Here is a 23,386-nt window from a genome sequence, read left to right as displayed (position 1 = left end):
TCATTTGTCTGGGTTAAACTCCATCTGCCATTACTAAATGCATCTTTTCCACCCTTTACCTTTCAGCAATCCAAAGGCACTGCTCATGTCACAATAACCCGGTCCACTCCTTGAATCATCCCCATCTCCCATGACACCAAAGAGGGCAGATATTTAGTTCCTACGATGAAATTTTCAGATGCTGGAGAGAAAGTCAAAAAGAAAGCTGTCAAAAGGCGCAGATCTCCGATTACTCCCAGCACAGCACACTAGCAAGAGCACACATCAAAAAATACAGAGAATTAATGCTTGGCTACTGGCATATTGCAGGAAGGTAGACTTCAGATTCTTGAGGGAGTTGGGGCCAATTCATGGAACTGGAAGAATCGATACAAAGAGGCAGGTTTCAGCTCAATGCCACTAGAGCCAATTGTGATAACCACCAAAAAAACCCCTCCTCCTCACGTATCAACCCACCAACCTCTGGATCCAGCGCATCATCCTCCGACACTTCAGCCATCTGCAATCCAATTCCACCAAAGACACTTATCCCTCCCTACCCTTGTCTGCTTTCCACTCCACACTCTGCTCCAGCCCCACCACACCTGGCACTTTTCCCTGCAACCGCAGGAGGTGCTACACCTGCCCCCACACCTCCTCCTTCACCCACATCCCAGACCCCAAGACGACTTTCCACATCAAGCAGATGTTCACCTGCACATCTGCCAATGTGGTATACTGCATCTGTTGTTCCCGTTGTAGCCTCTTCTACATTGGGGAAACCAAGCGGAGGCTTGGGGTCCACTTTGCAGAACACCTACACCTCCCAGTCACGAACCATTTCAACTCCCCCTCCCATTCCTCAGACAACACATCCATCCTGTGCCTCCTGCAGTGCCACAACGATGCTACCCAAAGGTTGTAGAAACAGCAACTCATATTCCGCTTGGAAACCCTGCAGCCCAATGGTATCAATGTGGATATCACAAGCTTCATAATCTCCCCTCCCCCTAGCGCATCCCAAAACCAGCCCAACTCATCCCAGCCTGCCTAACTTGTTGTTCTTCTCACCTATCCCCTCCTCCCATCTCAAGCCACACTCCCATTTCCTACCTACTAACCTCATCCCGCCCCCTTGACTTGTCCGTCCTCGCTGGACTGGCCTATCTCCTCCCTACCTACACTCACCTTTACTGGCTCCATCCCCACTTCTTTGGCTGGGCTGTCTCTTCTTCTATCTTCTCCTCTATCCATCTTCGAACCACCTCCCCCTCTCTCCCTACTTACTTCAGAAACCCCTTCCCCCTCCCCAATTTCCGATGAAGGGTCTAGACGTGAAACGCTAGCTTTCCTGCTTGGCCTGCTGTGTTCATCCAGCTCTACACCTGGTTATCTCGGATTCTCCAGCATCTGCAGTTCCTATTATCTCTGTTTTTGATTTTGCCGTTTTACCAAAGATGAGTTTGTGGGATTTTCTACATTAGTATTTAATTAGTAACAGTTACTCAACCTATCATTCCGTTAAGTTTTCCAAAAGAATTAAGGTATTCCAAATACTTCATTCTTTTCTTGAACTTGAACTAGTGTTTTGCATAACACAGCACCTGATATCTAGCTTTTTAGAGGAAACGGGGTGCGCAAAACAGAGAGACACACACACACACACGGGGAGGGAGCGTGCAAAGAAAAAAAGAGAGAGATAGAAAAGAGAGAGACAGAAAAAAAGAGAGAGACAGAAAAAAGAGAAACAGAGAAAAAAGAGAAAAAGAAAGAGAGAGAGAGAAAAAGGGAGGGAGGGAGGGAGAAAATTAGAGACAAGGACCCAGGGACAGACAGAAACAAAGACAAAGACAGAGAGATAGGGAGAAACAGGCACTGAGAGAGAGTTTTAAAGTTGATTAAGGACAGCCAACATGGATTTGTAAAAGGTGGGGTGAGTCTGTAACAAATCTAAAATTAATTGTTCGTAACAGTGAAGGTTGAGGAGGGGAGTACAATGAATATTGTTGGTGTGGATTTTAAGGAAGTGTGTGACAGAGTACCGTATAAAAGGCTGGTTAACATAGAACATAGAACATAGAACAGTACAGCACAGAACAGGCCCTTCAGCCCACGATGTTGTGCCGACCATTGATCCTCATGTATGCACCCTCAAATTTCTGTGACCATATGCATGTCCAGCAGTCTCTTAAATGACCCCAATGACCTTACTTCCACAACTGCTGCTGGCAACGCATTCCATGCTCTCACAACTCTCTGCGTAAAGAACCTGCCTCTGACATCCCCTTTATACTTTCCACCAACCAGCTTAAAACTATGACCCCTCGTGCTAGCCATTTCTGCCCTGGGAAATAGTCTCTGGCTATCAAAATAACTTCTCATAAGCAAGATTCCTATTCTAAGATTACTCAAGATAGAAGAATTTCACACTTTATACAACACCATTGGATCCTTTGCCCATTTATTCAGATGCATGTCATCTGTCAGTAATATTTTGTTCAGTGTGTTCAGTAACATTTTGAGTATTACGTGTGATTGTTCAATTTTCTTCAGTGAACACTATCATAGGTGATCAAATGATGTACATTATGTATTAGCATGTATAAAATCACTCAAGAGAATCATATGCAACAAAGGAGATGGCCATTTTGCCATTATCCCCAGATTGTTTCTGAATGAACTTTTAATCAGTTCCACTTCTGCTCTGTCAACAGCCCTGAAAATGGATATACAATATAATTGTAAAAAACAGTTTTGAAAAAGGTACTGTTTAATTGGCACATACATGCATAACTCTCTGCTTAAAGTAATTTCTTATCCCAGTTTCTAGCAACTTATCTCAGGTCAGTACCCCCATCATTTAGTAGCTGCTGACTCACATGTAATGAGGAGCACCTGGCTAGGAAAATGTGGGCAGATTTATTTCCTTCAAATAATTTTCAAATTTGCAGTTACTCTGCTAATAACTTTCAAGGTAGCAATGCACTTTAAATTACCTTAGCTTTTGCAACAAATTAAATGTTCAGAACAATTTCTTTAACATTATTGGGGATAGAAAAGTGTTACAAAATATCACAAAGTTTTGATACCAGAAATTAGGAAGAACTGGTGGAACATAAACTGAAGATAACCATTAAAATGACAAAGTGGGTATAAAGAAACGCTGAGATAACACGGTGTGAAGCTGGATGAACACAGCAGGCCAAGCAGCATCAGAGGAGCAGGAAAGCTTGACGTTTTGGGTCTGGACCCTTCTTCAGAAAAAGAAAAGCTGTTCGGGTATGAAATGCTCCACCACAAATACTTTCAAAAAAAAAGTTGATCATTTTGTTAATAAAAGGTCCAGAGAGAGAGAGAGACAGAGAGAGAGAGACAGAGAGAGAGAGACAGAGAGAGAGAGACAGAGAGAGAGAGACAGAGAGAGAGAGACAGACAATGTCATGTACAGTATACACCTGTGTCACAGTAAAAATAAACTGATTCTACATTGATAACTGAAATGCCAACAAGAGCCATTTTAAAGCAAAGATTTGCATTGTATACTACTGTCCTAGCATCAAAGTGCCAGAAAGAACTGAAGCCAAAGCAGCACTGTAATGGTATTGGGAACACGGCAGCCATTTTACACACAAGGGTCCCACAAACAGGAAGATAATCATGCCAATATAGTCTGATTTTGTGTATTAAAAAAAAAGTGATTCTGAGTTTTAAATCATGCCAAGCACCAGAATTTCCATGGTTTTCTCCAAAATAATACCGAGGTCTTTTGTCCTCATTGCAGACTACCAAAAGGGATTTGTTTTTACTGCTGCATTTGAATGCTAGTGCCTTCAAAAATATAAGAGAGATCTGTAGACACCACAATGGAGTGAGACTTGAACTCTCAACTATGATTAAGTAAGAGGGGACCACGTGACAGCAGTCCCACTCAGTAAGACAAAAGGAGGCAGTACAGCAGAATGCAGTACTGTACCATGTTGAAACTTGCAGCTAGGTTATCAAGGATGAGGTCAATGTTCATTTGTGACCAACAAATTTGTGATTTTTTTTTTCTGCAAGCATATGGAAGAAGAAGCATTGCCTTCCTAAAATAACACTTGCTAACCATACACTTGTAGTCTGTCCAGAATGACTAACCTTTAAAGGATTTTAGTGTTGCACCACAATAAGTAGATCTTTTAGTTGAGAGGTATTGAGGTCATGTTAAGAAATAACTGAGCTTTGCTAAAAGCTTAAAGCTCTCTGGAAGAGAGATGAACTAAAGTAACAGCATAGAGTAAAAGCAGAAACTTAGTACATTACAGCCAAGCTAACTGAACAAGGAACTTTAAAAGTGCAGACAAGGTAATCCTTCACTGAAGTATGAATAACTGCAAGGTTGTTGTTGAATGTAAAATCGTCACTTTTGATTGAAACAGTTTGATAACAACTAGTTCTTGTAGACAGTGTGACATATTTAGCATTATTTCCTTTGGAGTGTAATAAGCTAAGCTTTCCTGTTTTAGTGTTGAAAATACATTGGCAACCTCATGTTCAATCACTGACCAGGGTAAACAAACAGCAAAAATAAAGTTAATTGTTAGCCGAGAAACACAGGTCTCAACTTGGGACTCTGACTTGTCCAATATTACAGCCAGGATTTTAAAATACTGATTTGGTTCAGGACATGAGAACTGCACTCCAGTACAAACTGTACAGCCCGGTATATTCTGCACTCAACCATTACCAGCAAGCGAGGGGATCCACAATGGTTCGGTGAAGAGTGCAGGAGGGTATGTCAGGAGCAGCACCAGGCATATCTGAAGATGAGGTACTAACCTGGTGAAGCCACCAAAACAGGAATAATTACATGCCAAACAGCAAAAGCAAGTGACAGACAGAGTTGTGATTCCACAACCAACGGATCAGATCTAAGCTCTGCAGTCCTGTCAAATCTAGTTGTGAATGGCAGTGGATAATTAAACAACTCATTGGAGGAGGCAACTCTGCAAACATCCCCATCCTCAATGGTGGAAGAACCCAGCACATCAGTGCAAAAGGCTGAAACATTTTCAGCAATCTTCAGCCGGAAGTCTGAGTGGATAATCCATCTTGGCTTCCTCTAGTGATCCCCAGCATTACGTATACTAGTCTTCAGCCAATTCGATTCACTCCACATTGTATCACTGGATACTGCAAAAAGCTATGGGCCCTGACAATATTGTACCAATAGTACTGAAGGCTTCTACTCCAGAACTTGCTGCTCCCCTAGCCAAGCTGTTCCAGTACAGTCACAACACTGGTATCTACTCGACAATATGGAAAATTGCCCAAGTATGCACTCTACACAAAAAGCAGGACAAATCCAACCCTGCCAATTATCGCCTCATCAGTCTACATTCGATCAGGCAAGTAATGGAAGGTGTCATCAACATTGCTATTAAGCAGCATCTGCTCAGCAATAACCTGCTCAGTGGCCTCCAATTTGAGTTCTGCCAGGGCCACTCAGCTCCTGACCTCATTATATTCTTGGCTCAAGCATGGACAAAACAGCCAAATTCCAGAGGCGAGTGGAGTGTGACAGCCCTTGATATCAAGGCTGTATTCGACCAAGTGTGGCATCAAGGAGACCTTGCAAAACTGGAATCAATGGGTATCAGGGCCAAACTCTCCAGTGGTTGGAGTCATCCCTGAGATGGTCATGGTTGTTGGAGGTCAATCATCTCAGCTGCAGGATATCTTTGCTGGGGTTCCTCAGGCTAGTGTCCTAGGCACAATCATCTTCAGCTGCTTCATCAATGACCTTTCCTTCATCATAAAAAGGACAGAAGTGGGGATGTTACACAATGTTCAGCACTATTTGAGACTCCTCAAATACTGAAGCAGTCGATATTCACATGTAAAAAGATCTGGACAATCAGGCTCGGGCAGACAAGTGGCAAGTGACATTCGCACCACGCAAATGCCAGATTATGACCATCATTAGAGACAATCTAACCACCATCCCTTGACATTCAATGGAATTAACATCACTGAATCCCCAACTATCAACATCCTGGATGTCATCATTGACCAGAAACTCAACTGGACTCACCACATTAACAAAGTGGCTACAAGAGCAGGCCAGAAGCTACGAATATTGCAGTAAGTAACTCATCTCCTGACTCCTTAAAGCCTGTCCACCATTTCCAAGGCACAAGTCAGGAGTGTGGCAGAATATTCTCCACTTGCCTGGATGATTGTAGCCCCAACAATGCTCAAGCAGCTTGACACCATCCAGGACAAAGCAGCCTGCTTGATTGGCATAGCAACCGCAAGCTTCCACTCCCTCTACCACCCACCCTCAGTCGGAGCAGTGTGTACTATCTACAAGATGCACTGCTGAAATTCACCAAAGAGCCGAGACAGCACCTTCCAAACCCACAACCACATCCACCTAGAAGGACAAAGACATCAGATACATGGGAACAACACCATCTCCATGTTCCCCTCCAAGCCCATTCACCATCCTGACTTGGAAATATATCTCTGTTCTTTCACTGTTGCTAGGTCACAATTCTGGAATTCCCTCCCTAATGGCACCGTGGCTCAACCCACAATAGGAGGACTGCAGCAGTTCAAGGCTGCATCTCACCACCATCTTCTCAAGGGCAATTAAGGATGGGCAAGAAATGCTGGCCAGCCGGCGACACCCACATCTCACAAACGATTTTAAAAAAAATCAAATTCTAGGATTAGCTCATGTATGGGCATAACAGTTGAATTACAATAACAAATTACAATATGCTAGAATGGTTTAGCTGGAATTAGAACTCCCAGTCACAGTCCGTACAAATAGCAGTCTGCCTCTTTTACAACATTGAATGGAAGCTGTTTCTGTTGACATTTTTCTCCTTTTTAAGCAGGGTAGGCACAGTCCATGGAGTGGCTTCCTTTGATGCCGTAAAATTTGATGATACCACAGTATTGATAGTGGTATTAACAATAACAGCATCAATTTGTTTCAACAATAAATGTCTCCCGTCAAAAGCAGTGACTGGAGCTCCTATTCCCTTGGTAAACACTAAGGCAATAACTACTCATTGTTTGGCTCTGCTTTCTAGGTATAATGACATCAGGTAGCATAATTAACTTAATTTTTAGACTGCTTGGTTTCAAACCTAGCCGACTGCTTCAGCAATATAGACTCAAGCGTTAGCACACGACTGAAAGAGTGTTACATTGTCACTCATTTTTGACCCAGACGCTAAATTATGTTGTATTCCAACATGCACCAAGTTGTAGTCACTCATCATTGTTGCATTGGTATAGCTATAATGATTTCTACTCCACAGATGGATCACAATTAAAATAGTCATTTATTTTCCAAACACTTCACGACCTCATCCTGCATCATTTCAGTGTAGAAAGGTACAAAAAAAAACTCGATATGGTGGAAAATGTGTCAATGGAAGGGCAGATGTAAACATCTGCTGTTTGCTTCATGAAAAAACTGTTGATTGCAAAGTCACTTTTTCAAGATTAAACATAACAGCATTTAAACATTTAGATCAGGTTTCTCATGGCTGTTTATCAACCTACAATTTATTTTTTAACCTATTGTTTGAAATATGCTGCTGCTCACCCCTACTAAGCAAGCAGTCTGGTCTTGTGTCAAATTTTGCTTGAAGAGCTTTGAGGCAGTAGCACGCCACTCGTTATCAAGTCAGAGTCATACAATACAGAAACAGATCCTTCGATCCAAATCGTCCATGCCAACCAAGTTTCCCCATTTGCTTGGACTAGGCCCATAACCCCCTAAACCTTTCCTATTCATGTATCTCCCAAATGTCTTTCAAATGTTCTAACTGTACCTGCATCTACCACTTCCTCTGGCAGTTCATTCCACATATGCAACACCTGTGTGAAAACTTTACCTCTCTGGTCCCTTTAAACCTTTCTCCTCTCAGGTTAAGCAATTTATAAAGTTTGTTTTCAGTATAAAATTAGATTATATTCTGCACTAGAGTGAAGTATTCAAAAGACTTCAGAACATGATGGTGCACTTCCAAGGTATGAAAAATGACCGTAAAGTACATTACAAATACAAGAGTTTTCTTTCATAAGCTTTGCTGAAACCAGTCAAAGTTTAGGCTTCAAACAGCTGCTTGCACCTCATGATCACCTTCACTGATGAGATCCTGAACACACCTACAAATAAAAGACAGAAGCCTGGAAGTACAGAAGCTAAGTTTTGATTAAGAAAAGAGATATTGTTGAAGCTCTCTGCCTTGAACTCATCAGGACATTCAATATGCAAGACTGAACAAGATGAAATGCTCAGCTACATGACACTCAGCAGTAACAGATACTGCTGCGAAGTGGAAGGTTCCTTCCTTTTTGTTTGAAAGCAGTCGAGATCATCACCACTGCGTAACCAAATGAGTTATAAAAGTGTGCAAGTTTCGAATTGCAAGTATCGACCACAAAATAGTTTATTTAACTTTGCAAGTGGAGTCTTCAAAAGTACAAGTGGAGTTGAAATGCCCATCAGCCATGATTTAAATGGCAGAGTGGACTTGATGGGTCGAATGGCCTTACTTCCACTCCTATGTCTTATGGTCTTATGTTCCTTCAGGAAAAAACAATTAAATGGAATATAATCACATATTACAGGTTGTGTCCACAATCAATACTTGCCACTTGTATCAATGCAGTCTTCGGGCATAACTGACAGAAAACTTAAATCCTCCTCATTTTTGTTATGCTACCAAATGCATCTTCTTTCCTTAAAGATCTTAGTAACACTTAAGGAAATATCTGTTCATATTATGGCTACATCAATACTCTTATCATGCAGCATTACCATGCAAAGTGCCACATAGTGCACAATCCCTTGAACATACCCTTACACTTCTGGTGTGGAAAAGTCCATACTTACTGGGATCATTCATTGCAGGCTTCTTGGAGTCCATCCGTCCAGCTCCATATACAACCGTACGTTCCATCAATCCTATGCCGCCATTAGCTTGTAAAAAGTTGCTCCTGGTAGAATATAGTTTAGTAGTGGGTCCTGTAGTCAATATTATATCGAGAGAAGGCTTGTTGTAAAACACCTTGGTACTAACACTCATGTTGCCCTCAGCTTGTGTTGGGGCACATGCATGAATCGATGGACGTGGCTGAGGTGTCCCAACATAGGCGGAATCAGAAACTTGCTTGGGTCGTCTTATTGCATCTTTGGGTATTGGTTTTCTACAGTGTTCACACTTTGTATGATCTTCACTTTTTCTCCCACAATTTTTACATATACTGAAGAATTCATTGAGTGTCTGCCCCTGAAATTTGAAAAAAAAAGCAATGTTTTAAAATATAAACTTAACATTGGCATTGCAAAAGGGTCACATACTATCTTTCCTTCAATGTCAAACCTACTAGAATAACAGATTGAAATTGAACTAAAGATGTGAAAAGCATTTTAAATGCAGTGTGCTTGAATTCTTAAGAAAAACGTAAAACTCTGGGAAAACGGATGTGGTGAAATCAGCATTTTTTGAGAAAGAAACTGTGAGATGGAGGTGAAGGTGAAAACAAAAGAGGAATGTCTGAACCTGCCCCATCATAAAGTGGTTTTAAGTTTTAAAAAAAAAGTTGTCAAAGAAGAGCAGTAGTGGAAAAGCAGGGAAATAAAGGATAGGATCAGAGAAGGTACAAATGGTAAAAGCAGAAGGTTCACCAGCAAAGGGCCTCTACCATTTTCTCCACTTTTTCATGTTCTGCACGTGTTAAGTAACTTAAAGGAACATCAACACCAGTGATTTCTTCCAGCTCTGTTGGAAGGTCATTAAGTTACCAGTATTTATACCACATTGCTCTGGTTAGGTATGAAAAATGTCAAGAGATCACTCAGTGGAAAACAAGCACAAATAATCACAAGAAACCAAATGAAAACAGAAAATGCCAGAAGTGTTCTGATTAAACAGCATTTGAAGGAGAAAAGGAAGGCCAAAAATCCCTGCAAGATTGGTTTGAGTACTTATTTGATAAGTAATGCCAGTTTAACAGATTTACTGTTTGACGTTAAACATCTTGCATCCAAAACATGAACCTGGTGTTTTCATTTCAAGTTAATCAGTGGGCCTGCTACACTTCCAGCTTTGCCTGCTTTAATTTATGGCTGCAATTGCGTAGAGTTTTATATTCACTTCTTGTTCACTATATCAGTAATCAAACAGAATCTAGTTCAAAAATCATTTCACAACATAACTAAGATAAAAGACATCATTCAACTATTGCCTCCACTCTAATGTGAATACATTGCAAGTCTTGAGAATTTTCTGTTCTGCATCAGATAACAGAAAACCACTTTCAGGCTGAGCATGCCAACTAGAAACATACCAAGTAACAGGCCATATAATTACATATTTAAACACAAATATCAAAAAGGTAATTTGAAAATTTAAACCACAATGTAGAAACACCAATTACAATTTCTTCACTTTTGCTATGCAGAAATAACCAACACACATTTTAAAATAAAATCTTTTAATAACACTCTTACAAAAAAACTATTCAAGCCAAATGGCAAATAAATGGTAGTGGATCATGTGATTTTAAGAACAAGATCAAGATGAAGGTCCATTTAAATAGTCACTTGGTCGTAAAGGACTAGAGTATTGATGAATAAAAAGAGACAAACCACTTCAGATTCTTTTTACTCAATTCATCAGGATAAAATTGCCATAATACTAAATTGCAAAAGGGAACAATAATTTACATTGCTAACAAGAGTCTGCCGATTGATCTAATTCCCAACCAATCTTGCTCTGGGAATTGCCAGATATATCAGGAAACAAGTGAACTGCCAAGCTTTTGATTAAATTCACAGATCTGTTTAGTGTCACCAATGCACCACACACATGCACAAATTTATGCAACTTTATTCAGCCTTCACGCACATGCTCCTTTGCGTCAGCAAGTGAAGCCTATCATACCGTAGTCATTTTTAAAAATCTCATTAATTGATTTTGATAACTAACACAGAACTGATTGTTGCCAAATGTGAATGAAGCTAATTGTTGAAATTTAAAATGAAACTTGAATTTTGTTTCATGCTTTGCAATCCCATTTACTGTTTCATTCAAATAACGTTAATGTGTAATTATAAGAGATATTGCTACAAATGGCATTCTCCTTGGTGTCACTCAGCGGAGGCTAAATTCAAAATATATAAGTTGACTATGATTGGTTCAGGAATTTGATACGAGTACGGACAGACAAAAGGCTGTCCTCGAGCTTTTATTCAGTTGAAAAAGATGCATTAAGGTGGGCAAATTCTCTGTTTTCAAAGGACAAGGTTCAGAGCATGAATACATCTGGCTTCCAGCATACACAAGCAAGCCACATTGAGGGGTAGTGATAATCTTAAATTTCTACCACAATTCTTAGCATAAACAGGATTGCTTGGCATATATTGTCCAATTATAGAATGACCTCCAATGTTGAGCACTGTATTCAAAGTTTGATGAGGACAAGCTAGCTCGGTACTGTCAGTACTCTGTTGTGAATGTTACAGCTTCACTTTAGAAAGAAGTATGCTGATGAAAAAATAACCAGGGCGCAAAACATGTCACCAGCAGTGACCGCAAAATCCAGCTTGTAGAATGTGATGTGAGAAAGCTGCAGGAACGATTTCCTGCAACACTGCTGAACTTTTATAATGATGACAGCTAAGAAACCCTGTAATAAATCTTAAATAAACAGAACCTACACTTGACTTTACCTGGTATGAGCTGTTATGTTCACTAAACAGAGCAACAATAGCAAACAGATGAAGGAATATTTTAGTTTATACGATCCAATCATTGGACCAAAAGGCCTATATACCCTGGTTTCACAATTCTAGTGAAATTCATACATCGCAATAGTCATCGTGCGCTCAAATTGTTGTTCAAATCTTTCAGACACTTAAACCATCCAGGCTGATGGGAGGTAGATTAGGCACCTTTCAGGATTGAAAGCCTTAGGCCCACTCATGAGCTCACACTACGTACAGGGTAACCAGTAACCCACAGGATAGTTCCAATGCATCTAATTTCAGCATTAAGCTTATATGACACAAATAGCAACAGGCTTACTTGCGAGGTTGCCAATAAGATCACTCTTTAATACAAGGTGTATAGAACAGGAAGGATTCCCATCACTTGTGACTGTGACTGTGGGCTTGTGCTACACTGTAGATAAGAAACAACTCGCAAATTTCTCAAACTTGCACCCTGAAGAAAAGGAGTTCAATTGTTCATTTCAAAGGTGAACATCAGCATGGGATTGGACCTCTTAAAAAGCATGCAAGGAAAGTCTTACATGCAACTACAAATTCAGAAATGGCATTTTTGTATTGGGAATATGCAAGGGGTGGAGGGTTAGGAGTCATTCCATCAAAAGCGCTTGTTCTTGTGAAACCTGATGGATATGTAGTGAGGATTGGGCTCCATTTGAGCATATGAACTGCATGAGTTGCTATGTTCATAAGTTCAATAAAGAGAAATTCAAGCAATGGCAGCGCACCTAGTCTGCTATAATATTGTGAAGTGGTACAAATCTAAGTGGTCAGACAGACAGGTTTCATTGGAGTGAGGCAGAATCATATCTAGGAATTTAACTCGTGGGAATTCAACTGGTAAATTTTATGCAAGCTCAATTATAAAGTAAAAGTCAGATTCAGACCTCAAACTAATGCCTTTTCAGGAAATTAAAGTAGCCCTGTTAAACAGTCAGCTTTCCAATGTGGCAGTTATCTGTCAAACACTTGGAATTCCTTGCCTGAATTAGGTGTTGAACTACAGTCTATAGCACAAAAAAGGCCATTCAGCCCAGCAAGTCTGCACCAATCAAAAATAAATCATGTAACTATTCAAAATCAATTTTCCAGCACTTGGCACAGATTTGTATGCTTTGGCATCACAAATACACATCTAAATATTTCTTAAATGTTATGAGGATTCCTGGCTCTATCACCCTATTATGCAGTGAGTTCCAGGATCCTATCATCCTCTAGAGGAAAAAAAGCTTTCCTTACATACCAGCAAACGTACTGCCCCTTTCCTTTAATCTATGCTCCTGGTCTCCAATTCACCCCACCAATGCAAAAAAATTATCTTCCTGTCTGCCCTGGCTATGCCCCTCAATTTTATACATATCAATTATGTCTCCCCTCAGTCTGTCCTCGATCAAGGAAAATATCAGAGTTAACTATTACGTACTGTGCAGACAGATTGGCAGGAAAGACAGTAAGCAACCAGTGGCAGGCATTTAAAGGAGGTAATTCATTATGGAGGAAAAATGGATTCCAATAAGGAGGAAAGACTCTAAATGTGGAATGAAACCAACCACAGCTAACCAAGCAGGCACATTATGAAGTTGAAAGAAAAAGGTATAAAAGAAAGGCAAAGTCAGTGATAGCCCCATAGATTGGGATAAATTCAAAATTCAAGGGAAGACTAAAAATGATAAGAGAGAGAATAAGTGAGGGCAAACTAGCAAACACTAAAATCTGATTATACCAGCTCCCTTAAATACATAAAAACAGGAAGAGGGGTCACAGTGAACAGAGGCTTCTTAGAAAGTGAACCTAATGAAATACTTATGGGGGACAAGGAAATATTATTTTTGCATTAATCTTTAAGATGGAAGACACCTGAAATAAGCCTATACTAAAGAAGATGAGGGAGAAATTAAGTAGAATCACTAGAGAAGTGGTAGTAAATAAATTGATAGGGCCAAAGGTAGGCATGTGCTCTGGCCCTGAGGGTTTGTATCCAAAGATTCCAAAATAAGTATTCAGAGCAGGTGGATGCATTTAAAACAAAAACAAAGGAAATTGCTGGAAAAGCTCAGCAAGTCTGGCAGGATTTCTGGAGAAATTGAGGTAACGTTTCAGGTTGAGTAATGCTTCCACAGAACTTCTGAGCACCGAGGAAAGGTCACTTGACCTGAAACATTAATTCCGATTTCTCTCCAGAAATGCTGCCAGACCTCTTGAGTTTTTATAGCAATTTCTATTCTTGTAGTGCTTGCATTGATTGTAATTTTCTAAAAATCTTTGGGTTTTGGAGGATTGGAAAACCGCCAATGTGACATCAATGTTCAGAAAGAAAGGCAGGCAAAAAGCAAATAGCTACAAGCCGATTAGCCTTACATCTAGTGGCTGTATCCATGTTGGAATAAGTTAAAGGAATAATAGCAACACGTTTGGAAAATCAATCTAAATCAAGCAGAATCAGCATGGCTTTACAAAAGGGACATTAGTCAATTTACACACACACACACACACACACACACACACACACACACACACACAGAGACAAAAACAGTTCTGAGGAAGAGATAACACAGTCTGAAGCTGGATGAGCACAGCAGGCCAAGCAGCATCATAGGAGCAGAAAGGGTCACTGGACCCGAAGCGTTGGCTCAATTTTCTCCTCCACAGATACTGCCAGGCCTGCCGACCTTGTCCAGCAACTTTGCTTTTGTTCCTGATTTACATCATCCACAGTTCTTTTGGTTTTTATAGGTCAATTTATTACAGTTTTTCCATGAAATCTCAAAGAGTCGACAGAGGAAGACCAGTTGAAGTGTTGTATTTGTACTCCCAGAAGGCATTTCGCAAGGTACCTCACAAAAGGTTAAGTCATAAGAAAACAGCCCATGGTGTTGGAGGTAATATATTGGTGTGGGGTGAGAACTGGCTAATGGGCAGGAAGCAGCAAGTTGGGATAAAGGGTTGTTTTTCAGGTTGGCACCCAGTGAACGCTAGGGCTCCACAGGGATCACTGCTGGGATTACAATCGTTCAAGTGAAAGAGCAGGGAAGTGGACATGAGAAATGTCCGATCAGCTATGATCCTAAATATGGAGTTGCAGGCTCGAGGACTGAACAATCTATTCCTGTTCGTATTTCATATCGTCTTCATGAATGCGCTGTCTACAACATGCTCAGCATTGAGATGTTCCATACTGAATTCCCTACTGTTCAAACTCCAAAATGCAGTTAGCTAGCAACTACAGCTAGGCACACTTCCAGACAGGTTACCTGTTGTAGGAAGTTAAGAAAAGCAAGAGACTCAGGAGGTCTCTATACAAGGCACTATTCAAAGATCATGGGCAGAGAATGCCACATGGTCAGAGATAGGAGGACATTGCTGGACTAGTCAAACAGCATATCTGGGAATTTGACTCAAAGTGAAATTTAGCAAAATGATAAAGAGGTGCTTTAGGTCAGGTTTATTTCGAGAAATAAAGTCTCCAGAGCTAAAAACTGGGCAGGAGAAGAAACAACGTATCAAGAGGCTTGTCTGCATTGAGACAAACCATGGCACAACATCACGAGTACAGAGAAAGCAGGTGACTGATCAGCAGGATTGGACAATATTTTTCATCTTTAAAGCAAAATGCTGGGTTCTTAAGTCAGCAGTCCCTTGTTAGTGAGTATGATTGTCTAACAAGAATATTCCTTATTACCGGTCAAGGATTCGGAGAGACCTTGCATGGCTGATGAGTGCAATTCTCACGCTGCATCTTCATTGCACATTTGGCAGGAGATGGAATTGGTCCTTGCACTTAACACCATTGGCATTCCTTTCACTGATGGGTACTCTCAGAATATTTTTGTTTCTATAGAATCCCCATAGTGTGGAAACTTGACATTCGGCCCATCAAGTCCACACCAACCCTCCAAAAGAGCATCCTACCCAGATCCATCCTGTAACCCTGCATTTCTAATGGCTATCCCACCTACAGGGCAATTTGGTATGGAGAATTCACATAACCAGCATGTTTTTGGACGGTGGGAGGAAACAGGAGTACCTGGAGGAAACCCACGCAAACATGAAAAGATTGTGGAAGCTCTGCATAGACAGTTACCCAAGGGTAGAATCGAGCCTGGGTCCCTGGCACCGAGATGCAGCAGTGCTAATCACTGAGCCACCAGTTCATACCGGAGGCTTCTTCAGGCTGGACTAATCTGAACGAGGATCTCCAAGGTATTGACATTTGAGGCTAGTCTTTGAAATGCTTCCTTGGTCCTTTCTCTTATTCAAGTGCCTTCCTTGAGCTGGATGAAGATGATTAGCATTGTTGGTAAGAATTCAGACAACTTAAGCATGTAATCAGCCCAGCAGAGTTGATTTTGAATGATTATGGGCTCAATGCTGGTACTACTGGTTCCTTTGAAGAGGCTGACGATAGTACATCTATCCTCTCAGTTAATGCAGAGGATCCGTTTCAAGCAACACTGATGGTCTTGAGGTGGCATTATACTCCAGCTCCAAGTAGTCCAATTATGGAGTCATATAGAAGAGTCCTAAGGACAACAGCATGATATACAAGAATCTTGGCATCAATGCTGCGGTCATTAAAAACTCTCACCTTTAGGTGTCTGAATGTGGTGCTTGTGAAATAGATATGGTTTTGACTCTACATTCATGTCAACTTAAAATGAGAGGTGGCTCCTTGTGTGGGGGATATGTTGCACTTTTGGGTGGATTTCTCCAATTATCTTTTTGGAGGGATTGGTGAAGGACATGCGTCCTTTTAAGGTTGAGGCTGAGATCAATTCTTTTGTATGACTCTGAGGACGTTAAGTGAGGGTTGAGGATTTTCTTCTGAGAGGGCAGACATGACAGCCTTCCATACACTGAAGTTTTATGAGTGACGTCAGTGTCATTTTCTTCTGGGATTTCAATGTCCATACCACTGGGGCGCTTAGTCTTGACAAAGAAGAATGGTGGCAATGAAAATGAAGAGAGGGTGAGGGACAGTGACATATCCCTGCTTGACTCCTGTCTTGATGGAGATGGAGTCTATCATATTACCATTGATTAAATCTGTGACAAAAATCTTGTTGTGGTGGAGATAGAGGATGTCGATGAATTCCTCTGGGCAGCCATCCTTCGATATGATTTTCCACAGCACTTCCTGACTGAAATTGAAAGCGTTAGATCAAATTGGTGAAGGTCACATAAGCGATTGGTTCTCTAAGGGCAATAAATAGTTTTTAAGAATTTATGGGTGGAAAGTCTGACAGGCCAATTCTCAGATATGTATGAAGTCATTGACATTCCATATCTCCTAAGTAAACATTTGCAGGAAATGTCAGTGGCTGCACAAATCTGAAATCTGGGTTTTTGAACATCAACAGTAGCTCAAGTGACTGTCGTGTACCCATGAGGTAGGGGACTACATGAATTGCATGCATAGGGAGGCGATTAGAAGCAGACATTCAGAGGGGGATTAGGTGATTACCAGGCAGTCTAAAGAAACCAGGCAGGTAATGTAGGAGTTTCCCCCACGTAATGGAAATTCCATTTTGGAAACATACGAGGGCGATGCTTTCTCAGGGGAGTGCAGCTAGGGTGAAGACCATGGCACCCTGTGTAACTCAGCTGTACAGAGCTAGGAGGAGGATGGAACGGCAAATAGTTGCAGAGGATCCCAAAGTCAGATGATCAGACAGGTGTTTGTGGCAATGAACATAATTCCAGAATGACATGAGCCAGGGTCAAGGATGTCACAGACCAGATGCATAATTTTTTTCTGTGGCGTCAGGAGGGGTGGAAAGTGAAGGGAGGAAAAACTAAAAATCAGGCACAACGGTAATAACAGTATAGGTAGGAAATGGGATGAAGTCTTGTCAGCAGATTTCAGGGAGTTAGGAAGAAAACAAGCTAAATCTCAACAGCAGCAACCTCAGGATTTTGTCCTATGTCATGTTCTATTAAATGTAAGAGCAGGAGGATCCACGGATTTAATACATGGCTGGAAAATTTGTACAGGAGGGAGTGCATCAGGTTTCAGGAATTGAAACTAGTTCTGGGGCAAGTGGAACTTGTGCAAGCTGAATGGGTTACACCTTGAGACTATAAACAATAACCTCAAACGGAGAGATTAGCTAATGCATTATGTGGAAATTTACATAATACTTAAAGCGAAAGGCAAGAGAGATGTAAGCAACATGTTTTCATTTGCTGGGGAGTCTCGAACCAAAGGGGCACAACTTAACAGTGGGATGCCATTTAGGTCTGAGATGAAGAGAAATTTTTTATTCAGAGGGTTGTGAACATTTAGGATTCCTGACCACTATTCCAGTCCCCTCATCAGGCTTATAGATATGCATGTCTGGATTGGCCATGGTATCTCATAACGCTACCAGACACTAGTGCTGCATGTGAAAATCAGCTGAGTCATTGAATATTCAATCCTACCAGAGTCCATTTGCAATGCTGCGCTATGGAACACAAGACAAAATGTTTTGACAGCATGCCCATTTATCTTATATTACCAAATTATATTGCATGGAAGACAGAGGTAAAGACAGGATAAGATATTGCACATGCACATGAAGTCGGTGGAGTAGAGTTCAAAGAACCAAAAATAAAGGTTGTGATTCATATTCAGGACCATAAAAGATGTGATGCAAGCCATAAAAATAGGTATTGATGAAATGTGAGAACCTGAGCTCAAATAACTAGAGTTGAGGTGTTCCTGGGAACTAAGCTTACAGATTTTAATCTTTCAAATCACAGTGATTTAAAAAAAAATTCCTTTGCAGAAATCAGAAGCAGGCAAGTACAGATGAAATCCAGGATAAGTGATGATCATTATGGCAGTATAGTGTCTCAGTGGTTAGCACTGCCGCCTCAAAGGCCAGGGGCCTGGGTCCAATTCCACACTCGGGTGACTGTGTGTGCAGTTTGCTCATTCTGCGTCTGCGTGGGTTTCATCTGGGTGCTCTGGTTTCTTCCTATAATCCAAAAACCTTAGTTAGCGAAACAGTGGGCAGCTGAAAAGCATCACAGAAGAATTCTGAGAGACATCACTGCTGTCATCACAACTGAGAGAACTTGGTGTCAAGGTGTGGTTAAACCTGAAACACTGCACTGGTGTTTCCATGCCCTCCCTCCTTCCCTGCCCAAAAGGAAAAAAGGGCTCTGTTAGGAGGTCAACTGGTAAGATAATAATGTACAAAGGAACTGCCATTAACTGAGCAGGCCAGTGTTATAGTGGAAGTGCTGAGGCCTTTGCTCAAGAGGTGTTGGAATGAACAGGCTTAGCAGGGGCGCAGGTAAGGGCTCTTTAACTCTCTGTCTAGACTGAAGGCAGTAGGGATGGCAGTCACGGCAGTGGCATGCTCCTCTTGCAGGATGTGGGAGATCAGTGCAGCCGCCTGTAGCTCCTGGCAGACCATGTTAGGGAACTGGAATGGAGCTGAGCTGGATGTACTCAGAATCATCCAGGGTATAAAATATTACTGGCAGGAGATATAGTGAAGTGGTCACTCCTAAGGTGCAGGCTGCAGGTAGCTGGGTGACAACCAGAAGGGGTAAAAAGGGGGAAGGCAGATAGTGCAGGATTCCCCCGTGGCCATTGCCTTCAATAAGAGATACATTGCTTGGCATGCTTTTTTTTTGTTTGGAAGGGGCGATGGGTGACGACGACCTTTCATGGGCACTGTGGCCAGATCTAAGGCTCAGAGGATAAGGGTGCAGTCAGACAGCGATAATGACAGGAGACATGTGTGAGGGGGACAGACAGAAGATTCTGTGGATGCAGAAGAGACACCAGGATGGTGTGCTGCTTCCCAGGTGCCAGGGTCAAGGATGTCTCTGAGCAGATGCACAACATTCTGAAGGGGGAGGATGAACAGGTAGACAATGACCTCTAGCTATGTCATTTGTGCCGATGCACACAAAGGGATGGAGTCCTGCGAAATCAGCATAGGGAGTTAGGGAAGAAGTTAAAAAGTAGGAACTCAAGGGCAGTGATCTCCAGATTACTCTCAGGGCTACATGCCAGCAAGGATAGAAATAAAAAGATAGGCCAGACGAATGCATGGTAAAAGGAGTTGGTGTAGGGAGCAGAGTTTTCAGCTCTTGGGTCATTAGGATCTCTTCTGGTAGAGGTGACCTGTACAAGAGGGATGCATTGCATTTGAGCCAGAGGGGATCCAATATCCTCACAGTGAGATTTGCTTATTACCTAGGAGGGTTTAAACTAGCTTGGCAAGACAGTGGGACTCTGAACAAAATAGTGGCCATTGAAAAGTTGGAGAAAAAACATTAGCCATCGAAAGCAAGTTTACTATTCAGGATAGCCAGGGTGGGGTGGGGGCGGTGGCGGCAGTCAAGGGAGGGAAAAGACTTAAGTGTATTTATTTCAACGCATGAGGTTCTGACTAGTGGTGTGCCATAGGGGTCGGTGCTGGGACCTTTGTTATTTATTATTCACATAAATGATCTGGATGCAAAAGTACAAGGCATGATTACGAACTTTGTGGATAATACAAATTAGGAGGTATCATTGATAGCCAAGAAGGTTATCAAAAACTACACAGGGATCTTGATCAGTTGGGGAAATGGGCTAAAGATCGGCAAATGCAATTCAACACAGTTAAGTGAGGGATTGCATTTTGTAAAGCCAAACCATTTACCATTTAAGTCCTATCTTGATAAGGTCCTGCGGAGTATTGTGGAACAGAGGGACTTGGAGTACAGGTACATGATTCATTGAAAGTGGCTTCACTGGTAGAAAGGGTGGTGAAGGCAGCATTTGGCATACTGGCCTTCATCGGTTGCGGCACTGAGTTTGGGAGTTGGGATGTTATGTTACAGTCGTACAAGTTAATGGTGAGTCTGCATTTGGAGTATCGTGTACAGTTTTAGTCACCCAGTTATGCAGAAGACATAGTTAAATTGGAAAGTATACGAAGAAGATTTACAAGGTTGTTGTCAGGACTAGCAGGCCCAAGTTGTAGCGCGAGGTGGCCAGGGCAGGACTTCACTCCTGGGAACACAAGAGAATGAGGGCTGACCTTTTTGAGGTGTATAAAATCATGAGGGGTATAGATAGGATGAGTACATATAGTTTTTTCCCAGGGATGGGGAATTGAAAACTAGAAGGCCATAGGTTTAAAGGTGAGAAGGGGAAGATTTAAAAAAGGACCAGAGGGCAAATTCTTCATGCAGAGAGAGTGGTGCATATATGGAATGCGGTGCCAGAGAAAGTGGTTGAGACAGGTATAATAGCAGCATTTAAAAAAAACATTTGGATTGGTACATGGATCGGAAGAGTTCAGAGTGATATGGGTCAAACGCAGGCGATTTGAACTAGCTGAGTGGGCACCATGGTCAGCATGGACCAGTTTGGGCCAAACGGCCTGTTTCCATGCTGTATTACTCAGTGACTCTAATGTGCAGATTAAATGGCCGCATTAAGCTGCCCAAAGTGTCCAGGGATGTGCAGGCCAAATGGATTAACCATGGGAAATACAGGAATAGGTTCTGCAGAGATTCTATGATATTCAGGAGCAGTGAAGAGAGTGCTCTTTTAGCATTTCTGATTTGTGTTCTTGTGTTCTGATTGAGCTGGCAGAATCTATTGATGAGATTACAGCAGGTCACTTCAAAAATCTTAACACAAATCAGGTGGAGGCAACATGGTTATAAAAAGGAAAATTAAGTTGACTAATAAATTAGAGTTCTTTGAGGAAATAAAGATAAGAGGAGAAGTGAATTTTCTATACTTAAGATTTCCACAAGATATTTGATAAGGTGCCAGAAATTTAATATGTAAACAAGAGCATAGATACAGGATTGGTCAGCTCATATGGAGCAGTGGTAGGCATAAATGGGTCATTTTTCGATTGGCAAGATGTGACAAGTGGTGTGCTACAGGGTCAAATGTCAGGGTGTTGCCCTCAATTTCTTCTGAATCATATCAGTGACTTGGACAAAGAGTGGACGTATGGTTAACGTAAGATGTACAGCTGGATAAAAACAGCACGCCAGGCAGCATCAGAGGAGCAGCAAAGTTGACGTTTTGGGTCTGGATCCTTCTTCAGAAATGAGGTAGGGGAAGGGGGCTCTGAAATAAATAGAGAGGGGTAGGCAATGATGGAAGGTGGATAAAGGAGAAGATAGGTAGAGAGAAGACAGACAGGTCGAGAAGGCAGGGATGAAGCCAGTAAAGGTGAGTATAGGCAGGGAATTGGAATGCAGGTTGGTGGGTGAGGGAGGAAGGGGCAGCTAAGTGGGAGGGAAGACAGACAGGTCAAGGGAGGTGGGGACAAGCTGGGCTGGTCTTGGGATGAGGTCAGGGGTGGGGAGATTTTCAAGTCCACACTGAGACCATTGGGCTGCAGAGTTCCTAAGCGGAAAAATGGGGTGCTGTTCCTCCAACGTTTGGGTGGCATCTTTGCGGCACTAGAGGCAGCCCAGGATGGACATGTCATCCAAAGTATGGGTTGGGCAATTGAAGTGGTTTGCGACTGGGAGGTGTTGTCATTTGTCACGAACCGAGCATAGGTGCTCCTCAAAGCGGTTTCCAAGCCTCCACTTGGTTTTCCCAATGTAGAGGAGGCCACATCAGGAACAACGGGTACAATATACCACGTTAGCAACTGTGCAGGTGAACACCTGTTTAATGTGGAAGGTTTTCTTGGGGTATACTATCTCTGCATGGATGTATGGTTGTTAGATTTGCAGATGATACAAAGGAAGGTAGGAAAGTAAATTGCAAAAAGAACAGTCTGCAAGGGATATATAAATATGTTTAATGAGTGCAGGTAAATTTGGCAGTGGATTAGAGTGTGGAAAAATGTGAACTTGACAGGAATGGTGAAAAAGCGTATTGTTTAAATGGAAAGAGATTGTACCAACTGACATTTGAATGTCCTGGTAGATGAATCATAAAATGTTAAATATACGTTGATAGACAAGCGATTAGGCAAACAATGGAAAGTTGTTCTTTATTGTGAATGGAATGGAACGGAATGTACAAGGAGCATTTTGCTACAATTGTACAGGACATTGGGGAGGCCATACCTCATGTATGGTGTATAGTTTTGACCTCATTTAAGAGGGGACGTAAATTTGTTAGAGATTTGAATCTTCTCTGACCTATCGACTGACACCCAAGATGAGGGGATCACCTTACAAGATAAACTTGGACAGGCTGAGCCCCCTTTCCATCAGAGTTTAAAAGAAAGTAAGGCCAACTTACCGAGACATACAAGATCAGAGGTAACTTGTCAAGTATTATACTGACAGCATATTTGGCCATGTTGGAGAAATTAAAACTATGAGACACAGATTAAAAAATCATGAATCTCCCACTTAGTCTTTGGAACTCCTCCCCAGAGAACGATGGGGTTGGATCACTGAATATTTTAAATCACCGGGAGCTAGAACCCTAACCAACATTATTGTGAAGTTTAGGCCACATTCAAATTAATCATCACCTTACTGAATGCCAGAGACAACTAGAGGCCATACAAGGCCTTCTCGCAATCATAATTCTTATGCTCAAAATTATGTAAATGTGCAGTCTCACCTGTTTTGAATATTTCAACCAGACTTGTAACCCAATTTCCATCTTCTTGAACCACTTCCTATACC

General features: G+C 41.7%; 1 protein-coding gene across 10 annotated transcripts in view; it reads right to left on the bottom strand.

Annotated features, from left to right (window-relative positions):
- senp6a (SUMO specific peptidase 6a) overlaps positions 1–23,386 on the bottom strand; it is a 167,892-nt gene that overhangs the window by 66,566 nt on the left and 77,940 nt on the right. For all 10 annotated transcript variants that reach the window (XM_059648441.1, XM_059648439.1, XM_059648440.1 and 7 more), the window contains one exon: positions 8,879–9,275. In XM_059648441.1, coding sequence (XP_059504424.1) covers positions 8,879–9,275 — 397 coding nt within the window. The remainder of the gene's footprint in view (positions 1–8,878; positions 9,276–23,386) is intronic.

The sequence above is a fragment of the Stegostoma tigrinum genome, chromosome 9 (genome assembly GCF_030684315.1).
Source record: "Stegostoma tigrinum isolate sSteTig4 chromosome 9, sSteTig4.hap1, whole genome shotgun sequence".
Classification (NCBI taxonomy): Eukaryota; Metazoa; Chordata; class Chondrichthyes; order Orectolobiformes; family Stegostomatidae; genus Stegostoma; species Stegostoma tigrinum.
This window is presented reverse-complemented; position numbering and strand designations above follow the sequence as displayed.